Source organism: Salvia splendens, chromosome 8 (assembly GCF_004379255.2).
Source record: "Salvia splendens isolate huo1 chromosome 8, SspV2, whole genome shotgun sequence".
Lineage (NCBI taxonomy): Eukaryota > Viridiplantae > Streptophyta > Magnoliopsida > Lamiales > Lamiaceae > Salvia > Salvia splendens.
The window spans coordinates 32,565,299-32,583,877 of record NC_056039.1 but is presented as its reverse complement, the minus strand read 5'-3'; the positions used below and the strand labels follow the sequence as shown (position 1 = coordinate 32,583,877).

At 37.8% G+C, this 18,579-nt stretch overlaps 2 protein-coding genes and 1 pseudogene across 2 annotated transcripts; 1 reads left to right on the top strand and 2 right to left on the bottom strand.

Moving 5' to 3' along the window:
* Positions 1–564: 564 nt before the first annotated feature.
* On the bottom strand, positions 565–3,334 carry LOC121746192 (protein TRIGALACTOSYLDIACYLGLYCEROL 1, chloroplastic-like). Its single transcript, XM_042140114.1, has 3 exons — positions 3,114–3,334; positions 1,804–1,987; positions 565–1,685 (listed from the first exon to the last, which is right to left on the bottom strand). Exons 2-3 carry the CDS (start codon positions 1,848–1,850, stop codon positions 668–670), a joined length of 1,065 nt encoding a protein of 354 aa, XP_041996048.1. The 5' UTR covers positions 1,851–1,987; positions 3,114–3,334; the 3' UTR covers positions 565–667.
* A 5,453-nt stretch (positions 3,335–8,787) lies between these two features.
* On the top strand, positions 8,788–10,937 carry LOC121744031 (annotated as a pseudogene).
* A 4,149-nt stretch (positions 10,938–15,086) lies between these two features.
* On the bottom strand, positions 15,087–16,381 carry LOC121742946. The gene is made up of 2 exons (XM_042136094.1): positions 15,504–16,381; positions 15,087–15,424 (listed from the first exon to the last, which is right to left on the bottom strand). The coding sequence occupies exons 1-2, from the start codon at positions 16,322–16,324 to the stop codon at positions 15,397–15,399; spliced, it is 849 nt and encodes a 282-aa protein (XP_041992028.1). The 5' UTR covers positions 16,325–16,381; the 3' UTR covers positions 15,087–15,396.
* Between the last annotated feature and the right edge of the window lie 2,198 nt (positions 16,382–18,579).

Here is an 18,579-nt window from a genome sequence, read left to right as displayed (position 1 = left end):
AAGATATATTCTTGTTAGAATTTCTTTAATAGAAACAAATATTCCTTAGGAGATTAGTATTTATAGATATTTCTTATGTTGATGATTTATGTATTAGTGAATAGTGATCTACAAAATGTGTGCGATATCGGATGATTCGAGACTTCCAAGGACGATATGTTTTTCTTACAAGTATATACTTTTTGGTCATTACGTGAAATTAATTTTCAACACATTTATCGTAAATTTAGTTGCACTAGAATAATAAGAGCAGATTTTCAATCTTATAGTTCATTCGTTTAATAAAGAGATACAATTACCATAAATTTTCATGACATGGTTGTGCTAAAAACTGTTTCTACATCGAATTAATTAGCACACACACATATATATAAAACAATTGATTCCACCTCCAAGAAATGGAGGAAACAAACTATGCAACAAGTATATTTTATGGTACTATGTTTTCATTGCTCAATACATAATCTCAATTATAAATCTGGAATATTTTTTTATTATTGTCTATATTTACGTTGTGTATCATTAGATTATCAAAAGAATTACTAACATGCTGTACATTTCAAATCGAGAATATAGCAAATTGTAGATGCCACTTTGATCATATTTCAAGTGTTTGTTTGTGTCAAACAAAGGGATGCAGCCATCTATGGTGAGTGGTGACTATGTATCACATACAGTTCTTGAGGGAATCTCCAGCTCCCTGGAAAAAGCAGCAAGAAAGAGCGAAATCCGCGATAAAAATCCCGACAAGGGAGACTACGACAGCTGATGTGGTTGACTCGCCAACGCCCTTGGCCCCTCCCAAGGTGGTGACACCCCACGTGCAGCTCACAATCGATATTATTGCACCAAACACAGTCGACTTGATCATTGCACCGATTATATCCCACCCTCGGAGAGCTCTTTGTGCAGAATCCAAGATTATGTTAATGCTGATGCCATAGACGCTATCAGCTAGGAGGGCGCTCGATGCCAACCCCACAGTTAAACACATCAGAGTTAGCAAGGGGAGAGTGATACACGAAGCCAACACTCTTGGCGTCACCAGGTAATCAACGGGGTTCGCTCCCAGAACTCTCAGTGTGTCGGTTTGCTCTGAAACTTGCATAGTTCCCAGCTCTGCAGCAAAGGCGCTTCCAATACGCCCAGCAACGACAATTGATGTGACGACGGGACTCAGCTCCCTCGAAAAAGCAAAGGCCAGAACCCCACCGATGGATCTGTTCAGCCCTAATCTGGTGAATTCCCTTACAAACTGGATGGTGAAGGCCATGCCAACAAAAGCGGCTGTCAGGAGACAGACGCCTACTGATTTAGGCCCAACTCTTTCCAGCTGCTGAAGAGTATTTTTCCAGTGAATCTTTCCCTTAATAGCTCTCACAATCACCTGCCCTGCCAAAATCAGAACCGACAATCCTCTCCATAAGTACCGGGGAGGTGACCATGTCCTCAAGAATGTACTCAACTCAAGGTTCAATACAGGTGCTTCACTAGTTTCTTCTTCTCCCGGCATGGAGACACTTGCGTGGCCATCTGTGTTCAGAACAAAACTATGCTCCCTCGTTTGAACAGAAGATAAAAGCTTCAAGGTCTTAGATCCTTCTGCAAAACTAGCTTTCTCAGCAAGGCACTGGAAGCGCAACGATTCGACTCTTGCAGGATTACTTTTATTAATAAAGCTTCCTCTGCAGGGATTTGGAGGGAAAAAAGGTTAGAAGGAATTAAAAAATTATATAGTACTATTCTACTGTGTGCCGAAACACAGAGAAATTAAAGGGGGCAAAAAAAGCAAATAAAAAGGACCTTTTGGAGGCATTGATAACAGGGTGGATCTGGGTAGCTGCCAGCATGTTAATTTTCTTTATGATGACGCACAAGCGTGTGTGGAGAAGAAATAGTACAGCACCATGACCCAACACTACAGAAGTATTCTGGCAGTTGTAAAGACAGTTGATTTCATCAGAAGCAACATCTGAAAGCTTGAAACCTGCAGTTGTAAATGAATATTCGAGAAACTATTTAGCCATTACCAGTGACATACAATAAATCACATCAAATAACCATGGAAAATAAAAAAAAGTATGACATGTATCATTCACAACAGTCTATAAATACACCACCAATACAAATATAGCACTTCTTGGATGTCCTTTATATAATAAAGTTAACAGGGGGACAAACAATGAAACCATGTCCATCCTTTATAGAAGGATTTCCTTGTAGTTTGTATCAATCGCATTGCTAACACATAATCAATGGAAACATAATGAAATGTAAAACTCAATTTATCAACCTTAGATTATAAAGTCCTAAGAAATGTATTACATCAATGATTCTATCAAAATGTAGTCTGTATCTAGTTGCCTTGTCTAAGTTCCCAACTTCCCATAACATGAGCTGTGCAAGGTATTCAGATTTAACTTGTTTTCATTCTTCTCTGCGAGTAATCAGATTAACGAACGAATCATTTTTCAATTAGCAAGGCGCTGCAAGAACAACATACTAATAAACATGGCTCAACTCTTTGCTTCTTATTCCACTATAACAAAAGAGGTAACTGATAATTAATTCATAACCATAGCATTAGCAATCAATCAAGAATTTCTTCCAGCAATTCAATCGAAGAAATAAAAACTACTCCATATAAGATTCCATACATGGTAGTAATATGCAATTCATAACTCATATAGTTCCTGTCAGATAACCAAAATGCATTCATCCAATTCAGAAGCAAAGTTTGACAACAGTTAATAAGTAATACTGCTAATAAAGTAGTACTATTTTACTTGCAAAGGCAATGAGTTTGGTGTAGATCTGTTGTATATTAGCGGTTAATACGCATGAGATAAAGCATCGGAGCTTAAGATTTGGGCGTTTTGTCACACATTTCTGGTTATCACTTTCCATTATAAACACGTACATATCCCAGTCAAATTTAGTTCAACCAAAATACACAACATCCATTAGCCAATCAACAAAAATTAAAACAATTTGACATTAAATTTCAACATCTCACATTTCTAATTACTCCAATCTTTCGATCCATAAATTCAATTCAGGTAGAAATAAGAACACTCCGAGAAGGAGATACGACATTCGTTAAGAAAGTTGACCTGATGAACAAGTAGACTTAAGGCTTATTGATGCTGTTAAGTTGAGGCTGTGAAGAAGGCCAGTAAGACAAGTCCACAGCGGCAGCTGAGAAGAGCTTACGGTCTGGTCGGTCGGCTGAGAATGAGGAAGAATGGGGGCTGAGTCGGCGTCGGCGGTGAGTTTCGCCGGAATTTTGAGAAGAAGAGAAGCGAATTAGAGAGGGATAAAGAGTGTGAGAAGAGAGAAATATTTCTAATATTATTAGTAATCTTATTTTGAAATAAAAGTTTTAATTATTTATTTTATTTTTTACGTCTATTGTTTTTATTATTTAGTGGGCTGGAATTAGTGTTGTAGTTGTGTTGGGCCTTTTGAGAAGAATATTCATGGGCTTGGAGATAATTATCAGGTTTGGGCTCTTGTTTCTTTTCTTTTAAGAATATCACTGGGCTTGGGAAAAAGAAATAAATTAAATCGACTGAGATTTATTGCCACAACTATTAATATTATTTTATATATTTATATATATTTTTTGAAATTATCAATTTTAATAATTATTCAATAAAATCAAATACTCTAATTCAATGTAATAAATTTTTGGTACTAAGTAACAAAAATTCAGTTAAAGTACATAGACTTCGAGTTAAATGAAAAATGAAAGTGATACAAATGGATTGATGGACGCAAATCAAGTTTACTCTACAATTTGTTTGATACTCCCTCCGTCCCCTAAATATTGTCCACTTTGACCCGGCACGGGTTTTAAGAAATGTAATAAAAAGTGAGTTGAAAAAGTTAGTGGAATGTGGGTCCTACTTTTATATATTAGTTTTATAATAAAATGTGAGTAGGAATGAGTTAGTGGAATATGAGGTCCATTACTAAAAAGAATAAAGCTATGCGGCCACATTATGGCCAGCCATAAATTAATTAAATAACAAAAAAATGATTTTTTTAAAAAATTTTGGTTTAGTTCTACTTGATTTTACTTTTATATCATATTCATTATATGTTGCTCAACATGTTAGTGTTGCTCTTTCGTAATTTTTGCTCAACTTATTACTACTGTCATTTCTTGATTGTTGCTCAACGTATACAGTAATTCGTGATATTAATGAGTTTTACGTAATGGAATTCAAAGATAAGTATCAACTCACAAGTCCATTCACACACATATAAGTTTATATCGGTAATTCTAATTTTTTTATACATGTAAATGGACTAAATTAACTCTTTATGGCCGGCCACATTATGGCCATTTAGCATCACCCTACCAAAAATTGTAAAAAATGAAATGAGACAAACTTTGTGGGACGGACGGAAATGGATAAATGAGACAAACTTCCAGGAACGGAGAGAGTATAAAAGAAATGCTCAGAGTCTAAAATTGGAGCGCTTACAAATATGTTCGGAATAAAAAACAATAACCAAAAATAAATAAATCAACAAAAGCAAACGTTATATCTAAGACTAAAACTATAATAAAAGAAATTAATGGACAAACACAACAAGATAGTAAATGGACAACACACGTTATGACATTGTCTGCCAACCTCTTCCACTATAGAGGTGCGACGTAACAACCCTCAGTTGAAACATCTTCCACTATAGAGGTGCGACGTAACAACCCTCAGTTGAAGGAGAAATTCCAAATAACAATAACAAACCACCGTCTATCCTTGCAGTTAAGTTTCCTTTTGCTTTATATTAACATTCTAAACGTGTAACAATCAATCAAGGTCGATCCACATCTTCATAATTTCCTAAATAATTACTAGAAATAGAATCAATAATTAAACATATATTGATTTATTCACTTTGTGAAAGCCTTTAATTTGTGGTCAGCTGTATTATTAATGGGTTTTCCTATGCCCATGCATCCATGATGCATATAGAGCTCATTCTTGTTTTCCTTGTCGCCGGAAAATCGGATCATGACGGCGCGAGCAGGGCCCCACCTCACACTTCGTCTTGCTTCTTCTGGCCGTTTCCAAAAAAAAGATACTCAAATTAATATTCGATAAATATCAATTTATTTAATCTGTATAATTAATTAGTTTCTGCAATAAAGATATTCACATTGCCTCCCCTAAGTGAAAAGGATATAACATTGCAAGTCAAAGTGATAAGGATCAAGTACAATGATCAGTGCCAACTATGACCATTATTACAAAAACTTTGTGTAAGATATTGGTTTAAATTTGTAGCATGGGTTAATATATAAATATTTAATGACGTTTGGTGTATGAATCTAGATCAATTTTCGGTTAGTAAAATAATTTCATACATTGAATTCCATGTATAGTTGATGCAAAATATGAGACTACTATAAGGTAGTCGGATATCATTAGGAGTGCCAAATTCTACATGCTAACGATTCAACCTGATAACACATAAAAGATGGGATCATTATAAATCATGTGGGTTGGGTCGTTATTGAATTAATCTGATAATGACCTAACTAAGACCTAATCTGAATTCGACATGTTGAAGAAAATTTCTCATGTCTGAACAGAATCCGACTTGCTATATTAAAACTCGAACCGGACTCTGACAACCCAGACTTGAGTTCCATGATTAAACCTTTTTACTATTATGGTACAAAAAAAACCTATAATTATACAATAAAACCATGATTTACACTATTAAAGTATGATTTATACGATAAAAACTAGATTTACACGAACATAGAAAACAAAACTAAAATATATATTTTTCTAAAAAGAATTAAAAAATAAATAAAATTTTTAACTAGCCACATGAATTTAACTCTATCCATCCGAAAATTATCAAGTTCATAATGAGTCAACTCAATAAAGATACGAACCCAACAAATCTTGGCTTAAATCTAATAATTACGTGCTTGTTCGTCGTGTCTTGTCAATCTTAAAATATGTAAAGTTCTTTTATAGTGGTTTTGGATAGAACATTTTATTGTTTTTTCATATTTCTATTCAGCTTTTATATGTATTGCTACTTGCCAATATAGACTCTAGCCATTTTTTAGTATATTTAAAAACGTTATCCATAAGAATAGAGTGGATATCCAGTATCCACTTAATTAGGTGTTGTTCAGTTGTCATAACTAATTATTATATATATGATTATTTATCTAGGATTAAAATGTGAGATTATTATATTTGAAAAAGGTGGCTATGACCTATTATCATATGATTATTTATCTATGATTAAGTTGTTAGATCTAATCATATGAACCAAACATAATACATAATTAATCATGAGATGCAATCTTTCAAACCCGACAAAAACAATTGAATTCATTCAACCGATAGGTTACATATGAGAGGAAGAAATTCAAAATAGTATTGAATATATTATCTCATTTTTAACAGCCGAACGTAATATATAAGAACCTAATGTTTTCTCTCTACAATTTCACACTTATTTTCACTTAGAAGAGTCCCGTACTTCGGAAATTCATCAACGACGTGAACATAAGTACGCTCCCGTTTTCTTTATTGTTCGTATTCAACATGCTCTCATACATGAAACATCAAATTACGATTCTAACAAAACTCTCTCTCTCTCTCTCTCTCTCTCTCTCTCTCTCTCTCTCTCTCTCTCTCTCTCTCTCTCTCTCTCTCTCTCTCTCTCTCTCTCTCTCTCTCTCTCTCTCTCTCTCTCTCTCTCTCTCTCTCTCTCTCTCTCTCTCTCTCTCTCTCTCTCTCTCTCTTTCTCTCTCTCTCTCTCTCTCCTCTCTCTCTCTCTCCTCTCTCTCTCTCTCTTCTCTCTCTCTCTCTCTCTCTCTCTCTCTCCTTCTCTCTCTCTCTCTCTCTCTCTCCTCTCTCTCTCTCTCTCTCTCCTTCTCTCTCTCTCTCTCTCTCTCTCTCTCTCTCTCTCTCTCTCTCTCTCTCTCTCTCTCTCTCTCTCTCTCTCTCTCTCTCTCTCTCTCTCTCTCTCTCTCTCTCTCTCTCTCTCTCTCTCTCTCTCTCTCTCTCTCTCTCTCTCTCTCTCTCTCTCCCTCCCCCTCCCTCTCCATATTTAACTCCTAACGCGTGTTTGCATTGTTGTATTAATTTGATGAACCGTGTTTTTTCACATTAACTGTCGAAGGCACTACACATGCATTGGAGGGAAGTAAAGAAATAAAAAGTGACTTAACTCGTTGTTGGACTATTCAAAGCTAGAGAGAGAGCATGCAAATGGTATGCAGACATTACATTCACATAGAATGATTGAACATTCACCATACTCATTGACAACTATTGCATGATCCATTTTTCTTAACTCCACCGTTGCAAGATTTTTTCAAACCCAAAAAGATTTATCCTCTAACATCCCAATTTGGCATCGACTGCTCCAAGTAATTTGTCATCTCCTCTAGGCTTTAGGTAAATACCAAAAAAAGAAGAAGAAACAAACTTCAAATTCTTGGTGAAATGCAGTTGGTATTCCAACTACTATTAACGAATTTTTAATTTTTCCGCAAATTAAGCGTGCAATCTAGAATACTTGCACTCGAGAGAGAGCTTAGCCTACTACACAAGATGAGATACAACTAAATTAGAAATATAGAGACGTGTAAGTAATTAATAATATGAATACAATGTTTTAGAAAACCGAAGTGGTCAGCTAACATCGAAGTTCTTAGTTCATGATTTAAATGTAAGACCGATCTAACCACTGATCGAACCAAAAATATTGTACTATCTAATACATAAAATATTTAAGTAAATATATAGTACTTATATAAACAAAAAATTGTAGTAAAATTTAGTGAATAAAAAGACATTTCCAACAACTTGAATCTCAATAACGATAAATGCCAACAAGTCAATTAGCTAGCTTATATACAAACAAGTTCAAATATCAAAGTAATAATCCTAATACACACTATCCAATATTCATCTCTTTTAATCTTATTTTCGACTTGAAGATTGATGCAAATGGAAGTCATTAAAGTCATCGTTGATATTATTACGTTCGTTTTTAAGTCACTGCATTATTCAAGGTTTAATCAACAGGCCGATTCAAGGTCGAACACATCAATTGTTCCTATTAGCGGCGATGGAAGTGCTCAATGTTTTGATATCTAAATCGGACCGAACCGGCAGGTCCAATTGTATATATGTAACCAATCCAGTTCCATTTATTGCACATAACAATTTATTACTTTCTTCCCCAAAAAATTAGTAATCTAAAGCAAGAAATATACCAAGAAGTCAACAGCTAGTGATGGGCGGCGACTGCAATTAATTTACTCTGAACAAAATAAAACCAAACTTCTTATTGGCTCGGTTTAAAGGTTTAAAAAAATGTCAAAGCCCCACAAAATCATAAATCAAATTAAATTTCAATATATTTCCAAACTTATCTGATCAACGTCAATGATCCATCCACGAAGTAGCTTTTACTTAAACACCTACACACAATCCCATACGTTAAATTAAATTCCCACTTTTTCAAACATAAAAAAAAAAGATGGAGGTGAACAACATATGACCTACCCAATATTGCTCACCTAGGAAAATAAAAAAACTATGTAACTTCGTTAAAAGGGAAGAAGAACAAGAAGAAGAAACCCTAATTAATGCCACCGGTATGGCTAACCAAATTTGCATGGTCAACCTCCCCCCCACCCTACCCCCATCCCTCTTCAGACCACCTTAACTACCACTATAAATCCCCTCATCTTTCTCCATCCTCATCACTTTTGTTCTTGTAGCAGTCAGAGTACAACCCTCCAAAGCACAAACACAACCAAAACCCTCCCAAAGTACAACCCTCCAAAGCACAAAAATGACAGTTTCAATGAGAACAATGGAGTTCCCAATGCTCCTCCTCAAGCTAGCATACTCCTTCCTCCACCATTTCCTCGCCGCCATGAAGCTCAAGAGCCACCACACCTCCCCCCTCAAAAACCACCCTCCCCGCCCCCCCTCCGCCGCCGCCCCTCCACCACCACCACCACCCAAGCATCTCCAAATTCACCCTCCAAAACCGAAAATCCCAAACCCTCGTCTGCGACATCCACCGCTGCCTCCTCCGCTCCCCCTCCTTATTCCCCTACTTCATGCTCGTGGCCTTCGAAGGCGGCGGCCTCCTCCGCGCCCTCCTCCTCCTCCTCTCCTCCCCATTTCTCCTCGTCCTCAACCACGACAAGAAGATGCGGGTCATGATCTTCATCACCTTCTGCGGGATGAGAGTGAGAGATGTGGAGAGTGTTTCCAGAGCTGTGCTCCCCAAATTCTACCTCGAAAACCTCAATCTCCACGCCTTTGAGGCCTTGGAATCGGCCGGATCGAAGAAGGTCTTCACCGCCGTGCCGAGGGTTATGGTGGAGGGATTCTTGAAGGAGTATCTCGACGTAGATTCGGTCGTTGGCACCGAGCTGCGAACCGCCGGGAGATATTTCACCGGCATGGTATCTCCCGCCGGTTTGCTTGTCAAGCATAGAGCTCTCAAGGATTTTTTCGGCGATAAGAGGCCCGATGTCGGGATCGGAGCCTCCACGCTTCATGATCACTTCATGATCTCTCTCTGCAAGGTAATGCTGAAGTTTAGTCGAATTCTGATTTATTCCGCAATTTTAGAAATTAATGTAATTTGAATTTGTTTCGAGGAGTTTGATATAAATAATTGGAGTAAAAAAATTAAGATTGATGTTTTCCTTAATCATTGAAAATGATGTTTTGTACTTTTCACTATAGTACAATCTCGTTGCAACAAAGAATCTTGGTTTTGTTTTTTCTAAATAAAAGATAATCTAGAATTAAATTCTAGACCCACTCTTTAGTAATCTTTGTCATGTCTCTAAGTACTTGCCGACACAAATCAAGTGATCAAACCATAATTTTTTATAATAAATTTATCTAAATTTTATGTAAATTGTTATGCGAACAGGAAGCATATGTTATAACACGAGACGATAACAACTCGAAAAGCAGCATAATGCCGAGAAGCCGCTACCCGAAGCCCCTAGTCTTCCACGACGGCCGCCTCGCGTTCCTCCCGACACCCGCCGCGACGCTCGCAATGTTCCTGTGGCTCCCGGTCGGGATCCTCCTCGCCGTCTTCCGCCTCTTCATCGGCATCTGCCTCCCCTACCCACTCGCCATCGCCCTCGGCACTGCCACCGGGATCAACCTCCACGTCTCCGGACAGGCGCCGGAGCGCGTGGCCGGCGGCGCCGGCGTTTTATACGTGTGCAGCCACCGCACCCTCCTCGACCCGGTGTTCCTGAGCACCGCCCTCCAGAAGCCGCTCACCGCTGTCACCTACAGCCTGAGCAAGATGTCGGAGATCATGGCGCCGATCAAGACCGTGAGGCTCACGCGCGACCGGCGGCGCGACGGCGACACGATGCAGCGGCTGCTGGCGGAGGGGGACCTGGTGGTGTGCCCCGAGGGGACGACGTGCCGGGAGCCGTACCTCCTCCGGTTCAGCTCCCTCTTCGCGGAGCTCGCCGACGAGATCGTGCCGGTGGCGGTGGACACGGAGGTGACGATGTTCTACGGCACGACGGCGAGCGGGCTGAAGTGCCTCGACCCGATCTTCTTCCTGATGAACCCGCAGCCCGTCTACCGCCTCGGGATCCTCGGGAAGGTGCCGAGGCGGCTGACATGCGGCGGGGGGAGGACGAGCCATGAGGTGGCGAATTATATACAGAGGGAATTGGGGGCGGCGCTAGGGTTTGAGTGCACCAATTTGACGAGGAGGGATAAGTATTTGATGCTCGCCGGAAACGACGGCGTCGTGCCGGAGAAGGGGAGGAGTGGGAATTGATACATATATGTTTATGTTGTGATCTAATGCATGATTCTTTCTTTCTTTTTTTTTGGATTTTTTAGAGTGGAAATATGTTAATGTTTGGCTAGTTTATATGAATGTACGCTTTTAATGTTTTGGTTTGTGTGTGTGAATTTGAAATTACATCTAATTGGAAATGATTAGTATACTATAGTACATATGTTGTTTTTGCATCTAATTTACAAAGGTTGGGAAACACCATGGCACACTATTTTGTTCCCACATTTGTATACAATAATACAACTGATCAAGAAAAAACAAAAACAAACCATATCACCTTTGTTAGTCGTGGAGATTTTTGTGTGAGAGAGAGGTGGTTGTCGAATATGTATTGTTAGGTCGTGAAAAATTATAAAATTTGATAAACTTATGATTAGTTTAGTAACTTTAAAATTTAATTTGATAGGAAAAATCATGACAATCTGATACTCGAAATTTGAGATTATAACTTCGTCCAAATTTTCATACTATTTGAAATCTTCATCACAATTGACACCTACTCAAATAATCATCTTTGAGATGTCAATAGTAATATGTACATTTAAACGATCTGAACTTTTTGTTGTGACATACAAATAAAGTTTTTTGTTTTTTGGTGACATTTAAAGCTGCGACAAATAATTTTCTAAATAGGTATAATAGAGTCAAACCTAAGTAGTTAATGAAAATGCACACGGTTTCATGTGGCTGTAAAAAGTGGGTATAATTTTCAAGATGATTTACTCTGAAGCGATGATTATGGAATTAATGACAGAAATAGGAAATGGAAAAGTCAATAGTCAAAACCATGTCCTGTTTAGAGCAGCTGGAAAAAGTCAACATAACATTAATGTGGGGCTGAAGAATGAGAGGATTGTGTATATATAGCAATTAATTACTACTGCTTATTTTGTTATGACTTATGAGTGATTATAAAATGGCCAAAACTATTTGGAAACTTTATGTCTTACCTAAATTTTATGTGGAAACATAAATTGCTTACAAACTTGTCAGGCAACTAACTGATGATCAAAGTTGTCAAATGTCAATTGTTTGGGATTGTGAAAGGGCTGCAGCTGCTGTTTGGGAAGCTTGGGTTCCATATGACATGAACAATTTTTCTTCTCGGTATCATGGGATCAATGGCTGAGTTTTAATTTAGTGGAATCACAAGCAAAGCTAGTTCATAACCTAAGGTGGCCTGGCCTTCAATATTTTCCATCACTTTGTTGGAAGATTTGGGGGTGGAGGAACGAAGAATGTATAGAAAATAAGAAGCGAAACGGAGAGGAAAAATTGCACTGCACATTGCCACTGCGCTGATAAGGGAACTTAAGTGTTGTTGTCTAACAATATTCCTCAACCCCATACAGGCCAGCAGAAGGGTGGATTGATTAAAATTAATAGTGATGGCAGTTGGAACAAAGATCTAAGGAGGGCAGGTGCAGGCGGTGTCCTGCGAGACAGCCTCAGTAAGTGGATCACATGATTTGAAATAAAGTGTGGACTATGAGGCATTGAAAGGGCGGAGCTATGGGGAATTCTAACCGGGCTTAGAGTCGCTTGGAGAGAGAATTACCGCCGAGTGGAGCTTGAATCGGACCCCATGCCTTCAATTGATATGATTAGAAAGTGAGTTAATGCGCAACATCCTCTGAGAGACTTAATCCATGCGATAATACATCGGATGATGCAATTAGACTGGGAGTGCAACATCAAATACATACCAAGGGAAAAGAATCAGGTAGCTGATTGGTTTGCTAAAGATAGTCTTAGTTTACATGTAGATTTTCTTTTATTTCAATTTCCACCTAGAGAAGTATTTAAATTGCTTTTAGCAGATGTTATTGGTGTCTCTTTTTCAAGATTTGTTAGACATTTGTAATTTGATTTAAAGGGCTACGGCCCTCTTTAGCACTAACTATATGAGAATGTGCTATGTAAATAGAATTAGTGATTTAATTTGAATTTATTATTTTATTCATTAAATTAATAAATAGTAGTAATGAATAACTTTTCCCACAATGAGTTACATTTATTTAGTGGGTCACCCCGTAAATCAAGTTAGGTACAAAAACATGGGCGAACACTTCTCAAGAGTTCAAAACCATGTCCATATATCCATCTCTCTAAAAAAATGTTCGATCATTTATTACCCTCTATATGAATTATGATTCAATTTAAGTGTTCAAAAAAGAATAATCAAACATATGTGTCAAGCATCAAAACTAGAGATTAAGAGTCCTCATGGAAAATAATTTGGCATAAAAAATTAATTATATGCTAAAAACATTAAATGGAAACAAAAGTTGTTAATTTTGGCAAGCCACGCCACTTAGTTATAACTTTTATATATATATATATATATATATATATATATATATATATATATATATATATATATATATATATATATACCATATTAAGAAGAATAAAGTATCTAAGGGATGAATAGGAGAATAACGATTATGTATATATATATATATATATATAGGAAAAAGTAAATCTTATAGTATAATGCAACAGTAGTGATGAGTACAGGGAAATTCAGCTAGCAACTGCAATCATGACTGTAGTTGCAATTAATGTATAATGTTGATAAACAATTAATTCATTTATTCAAACGCATGCAGATATCCTCTTTTATTTCCACTCTCTCTGATGCTCTCATTTATTTCCTGTCGCCACATATAAATAAATCACTCTTCAATAATAGTATATCTTTCAAATTATCGAACTTATTTACCGACACATAACTACTGTACATTTTTTTGTTATATAATCACGTATAGTTCACATATATACTCCGAACTTTTTTCCTCTCTCTTCTGCGTATGATCGAATTATGTAAACAATTAAGAAATAAATGATAAAAAATGGAAAATTCTTTTATAAGTTGTGAACCATGCTACTAAAAAAAATTATCACATACACGTGGCATAGTATGGTATGTTGTTCGTTTTGATTTATTTTATTTTTTCTTTCCAGACGTAATTTTCCTTATTGTGGAAAAGTCTAGTTTTTCTATTTTAGTTCGTCCGCGAATAAGAGTTATTTTTACCATAAATGTAATAGGGTCTCATATTTCACTAACTCATTCCACTCACATTTCATTTAAAACTAATATATAAAAGTGGGTCTCATAGTCCACTAACTCTTTTTCACCCATTTTTCTTAATATTTTTTAAAACTCGTGTCGTCAAAGAATGAGACTCGTAATGGTGGACGGATGGAGTATTTATCTATGTACTCCTAATATCTTAATATTTCACACTTAAATATTAAATTCATTCTGTAACAAGTATTCTTTTGGATTTTCGTTTTCACTAATAGAGATCAACTACACCGCCACGATGCCTTTCGAAAAGACTTGATAGAGCACTTATGGAGAAAACTTGGTACTCACAATTAAACATGCAATTTCTATCTTTATTTAGTTGTCCTTTTTATTTTGAACAACTACGTGTTGTGTACCTTTTTTATGTTGTGGTTCAATGATATGAATGTCTAGTAGTACTTTTTATTATAAGTTATATTATAATTTATGTAAATTTTTAATATTATTTAATATACATGAATGATTATGAATCTTAAAAAATTAAAAATGATATTAGGTTAGATTATGTATATATGTAGTTGATGGATGATAGAACAATTAATATTTTTATAAAAAAGTTGACTACGTGAAGAATGTTATCGCCTGTAGCTAAATGATTAGGAATGGTTTGACTACCATCTTTAACAGATATGCGATCTGATTTATTGCTAAGGAAAGCGATTGCATTGATGCTCAGTTTAGTACTACTTAAATGATTAGTACATAATTGACTTTTGGCTTAGAAAATACTCATTTCTTCAAAAAAAAGTATATAGTTTTAGTTGAACGTGAATTTTAATTTATAATTAATAAAGTAAGAAAGATATTTTAATTTATAATTAATAAAGTAAAAGAGATTAAAAAGAATAATTAAAATATTGTTAATTGTTTAACACATGTTTTAATACACAATTGTTAAAGTAAGATAGATGTAAAAATTAAAGTATTGTTATTTGAGAACGAGTCCATCTTATTGTTAGTAGACAATTGATAAAGTAAGATAGATGTAAAAATTAAAGTATTATTAGCAGAGAATGAGTCCATTTTATTAAAAAGAAAAATAGAAGGTGGACACTTTTATGAAACGGAATAAAAAGAAAAAAAATGCATGCTCTTGTGGATGGATTTGGAACAAGATAGTTTTGAGTTATGCATTATTTAAAAATGATTGTCAGAACTTTTATCCTCATGCTGACAATTTCGACAAAAAAAATATCATACTGATGTCACACATTCAATTACGTGTAAGTCGATATCTCTATACAATTCAACTACTACTTCTAATTTAAACAGCCAATATGTTACGAGTAAAACAATTAACACAAATAATAATAATAATGAAATAGAATGGCCTGAAACTCGTCTCCTTGTCCTTGCCATAATAAATAGAGTAATAAACCATAATATTAGACCCCAATATAAACTCTCAGCCGTCCGATATCATCTTCACCCTCCGATCATTTCTCACTCTTTTTCCCTGTCGCACTACGCCAGATGTACACGATTATAACATGTAAACAAGTGGAGAGCCTGTCTGTGGTACTACACGCTGGAAGATTTGTACCTTAACGACTCGTAATCGGAAGTGGCACACAGTTTCTCAACCGGCAAACCCAACGCGCCGCCCAATTTCTCATCGCTCCGCCCTTCCTTCATAGCTCGGTTCAACCTTCCGACGGATCCAGGTCGGCGCCGCAACAATTCCGCCACCGATCTAGGATTTCCAGAGTCCAAACACACGGCGCCGGCGGCGGATTCGAACGCCTCCGCCGAATCACCCAAGCGATCGACCAAATATTCAACAATGCCGCTCACCACACCCCTCGGCGCGTGGAATCCACCGTCCCACAGCCAAACACGCGCCACGCCGCGCCTGATCGCCAGAGCCATTTCGCGATCGAAATCCGCGCCTCTCATGACCGAAGAGCTCACGCTGATTGCGAATCGATCCCGATCGCCGTCCATTTCTGCCGCGGCGACGTTATCGGTGAGGTTCCGATCGACTAATCTGATCTCGATGCTCTTGATCGGCTTTTTGGCGACGTCGGAATCGGGGAAGAGGAGCTTCTCGATGGCATCACTCGCCTTGATCGCCTCGCGCGCGGCTCCGTCGTTGGACACGTAGAAGAGCTTGAATCTGTTCGCGAGGAATGCGTCGGCGGACTCGCTGGCTACGGTTATGGCGAAGCCTTTGGACGCTTCGCGGTTCGCCCAAACGGAGACGGCGGCGATGATCGCCACCAGAAAAAGGCGGGAAAAGATGGCGGAATTTGAGGAGATGAGCTTGATGTTGTCGTTGCTGTCGTCATCGTCGAGCGGCGGGGAGGCTGCGGCGGTGGTGGTGGAGGGGGATAGAAGTGGATGATGCCGCTCGAGCTCGTCCATGTGTGTAGGTGGTGGAGAATTGAGATTAAAGTGGGAAATTATGGGAATAAATAAATAAATAAATAAATTGGATGTGAATAAGGAATTGGGCAATTATTAGTGTCACAATCAAAAAGCACTAAGGTGTGGGGAGTGACATGTGACACGTTATAATTGTGTCTATGGACCAACTTGGCTACTCATTAGTTGTCAAATTTATTAAGTTAATTATTTCTGGAACATGTGCTATTTTTTTATATGAAATTTAAGAAAATTATCATGGCGATTTAATACTAGCATGTTTTGACCCTAAATAAAAATAAAATTTTGTTAATACATGACCAAATTGTTTGAAATTTATATCCAAGATTAACGTGGTTAATAAAATTACATACTTCGGCTAATTAAAGAGAGTATGAAATATTACTCTGTCCATCGCATCAAATAATCTAATAGAGGGTGTTCGGTTGACAAGATTAAATCTCATGATTAAATATATATCATGTTTGGATCATAAGATTGAACCCTACAACTTAATCTTAGATGGATAGTCTCATGATAATTAGTCATAGCCTTCCCCTCCAACTAAAATAATCCCACAATTTAATTTTAGATGGATAGTCTCATGATATTAGTCATGGTAACCGAACGCCACCCTAGTACTATTCACTTTTTCTATTTGATTTTCTATTTGAATTATCTTAAACAGGTCTCTTAATAAATCAATTTTATTTAATATTTGTGGACACTCTATTTGAATTATCTTAAAAAGGTCTCTTAATAAAACAATTTTATTTAATATTTGTGGACACAAATGAAGCAATGAATAAAGATAAATATGAATTAAAATTTCAAATAAGTTCACACGTGTTTCAAAGTCCAACAAAATCCATCGCAGCTAAATTTAATATTGTTGTGAGGGCATCCGCACCGAGACAGCAACGAGCTGCCGCTGCGGATGCGTATCGAGACAGCAACGAGCTGCCGCTGCAGATGCCCGGTCTCGTCGCTTAGCTGGGGGAGGGTGGGTCGGCGGGCTATCACGCCATGCGCCAGCGCCACGTGGCGAGCTCTGGTGCGCGGCGTGACGCCCACTCGCCGCCCCGCGAGTGGGCGTCGTCATTGCTGACGCAATAAATATTTTTTTAAAAAAAAATCAATTTTTCGAAAAAAAAATTAAAAATTTCAACGGTAATACTACCGTTTTTGAAATATAATTTTTTTTCTTTTTTTATTCTATAAATACTCATACTCTTTCATTTTACACACAAACACACTATTCCTCATCTTTTTTTCTTCTCATCACTAGCATATCATCTCTCTTTCCTCTTCAATTCTTCTCCCAAATTTAATCCATTCATGGATCCATTTGAGCAAATGCGTCCAATAATGGAAGAATCGCTAGAAGAAGAGCAACGTAGGGAGGAGGAGGCCGCCGCGGCGCGTCAAAAGCGACCCCGGAAAATACATCCATCGTGACTGGGAGGAAGCCGCCGCAAGGTTAGTACGAGATTACTTTTGTGAGAACCCAGTATGGGGAGTTACCTACTTCCGTCGCCGTTTCCGCATGCGGCGGGAGCTATTTCTGCATATCGCAAATACATTGGCCGCCCGGGAAGAGTACTTCCAAGAAAGGTTCGACGCTACTGGCCGTCCCAATCTCACGACGCTCCAGAAATGTACTGCAGCAATCCGTCAGCTTGCTATTGGACAAACAACGGATTTGTTCGATGAGTACCTGCACATTGGGGATAGCACTGGGAGACTGTGTTTGATGAACTTCTGCAAAGGCGTCCGGGCAACCTTCACCGACGAATTCCTGAAGAAGCCAAGCACTGCAGATTGTCAGTTTCTGCTCCGACTTCACGAACAAGCGCACGGATTCCCCGGGATGCTTGGCAGCGTCGATTGCATGCATTGGCAATGAAAGAATTGTCCTGTGGCGTGGAGGGGATCATACACGAGCGGCTACAAAGTCACCTACCCCACTGTTATACTCGAGGCCATTTCCGACTACCGGCTATGGATTTGGCATGCATTTTTTGGGGTTCCCGGATCGAACAACGACATCAACGTGTTCAACCAATCTGACCTCTTCACCGAAGTTTTGAATGGTAAAGCGTCGGCCATCAACTTCACCGCTAACAACCGTCAGTTTAAAATGGGGTACTATCTTGCCGACGACATCTATCCGAAGTGGCCAACCTTCGTGAAGACGTTCAACAGGCCGATAAACGAAAAACATGCTCTTTTTGTGCAGAAGCAAGAGGCTGCTC

Bases quoted from the DNA above. Each gene is read 5' to 3' on its own strand.
- LOC121746192 (XM_042140114.1), bottom strand. From the start codon at position 1,850: ATGCTGGCAGCTACCCAGATCCACCCTGTTATCAATGCCTCCAAAAG. The intron at 1,686-1,803 runs GTCCTTTTTATT...AAATCCCTGCAG, and splicing joins GTTATCAATGCCTCCAAAAG to AGGAAGCTTTATTAATAAAA.
- LOC121742946 (XM_042136094.1), bottom strand. From the start codon at position 16,324: ATGGACGAGCTCGAGCGGCATCATCCACTTCTATCCCCCTCCACCACC. The intron at 15,425-15,503 runs GTACAAATCTTC...CATCTGGCGTAG, and splicing joins TCCGATTACGAGTCGTTAAG to TGCGACAGGGAAAAAGAGTG.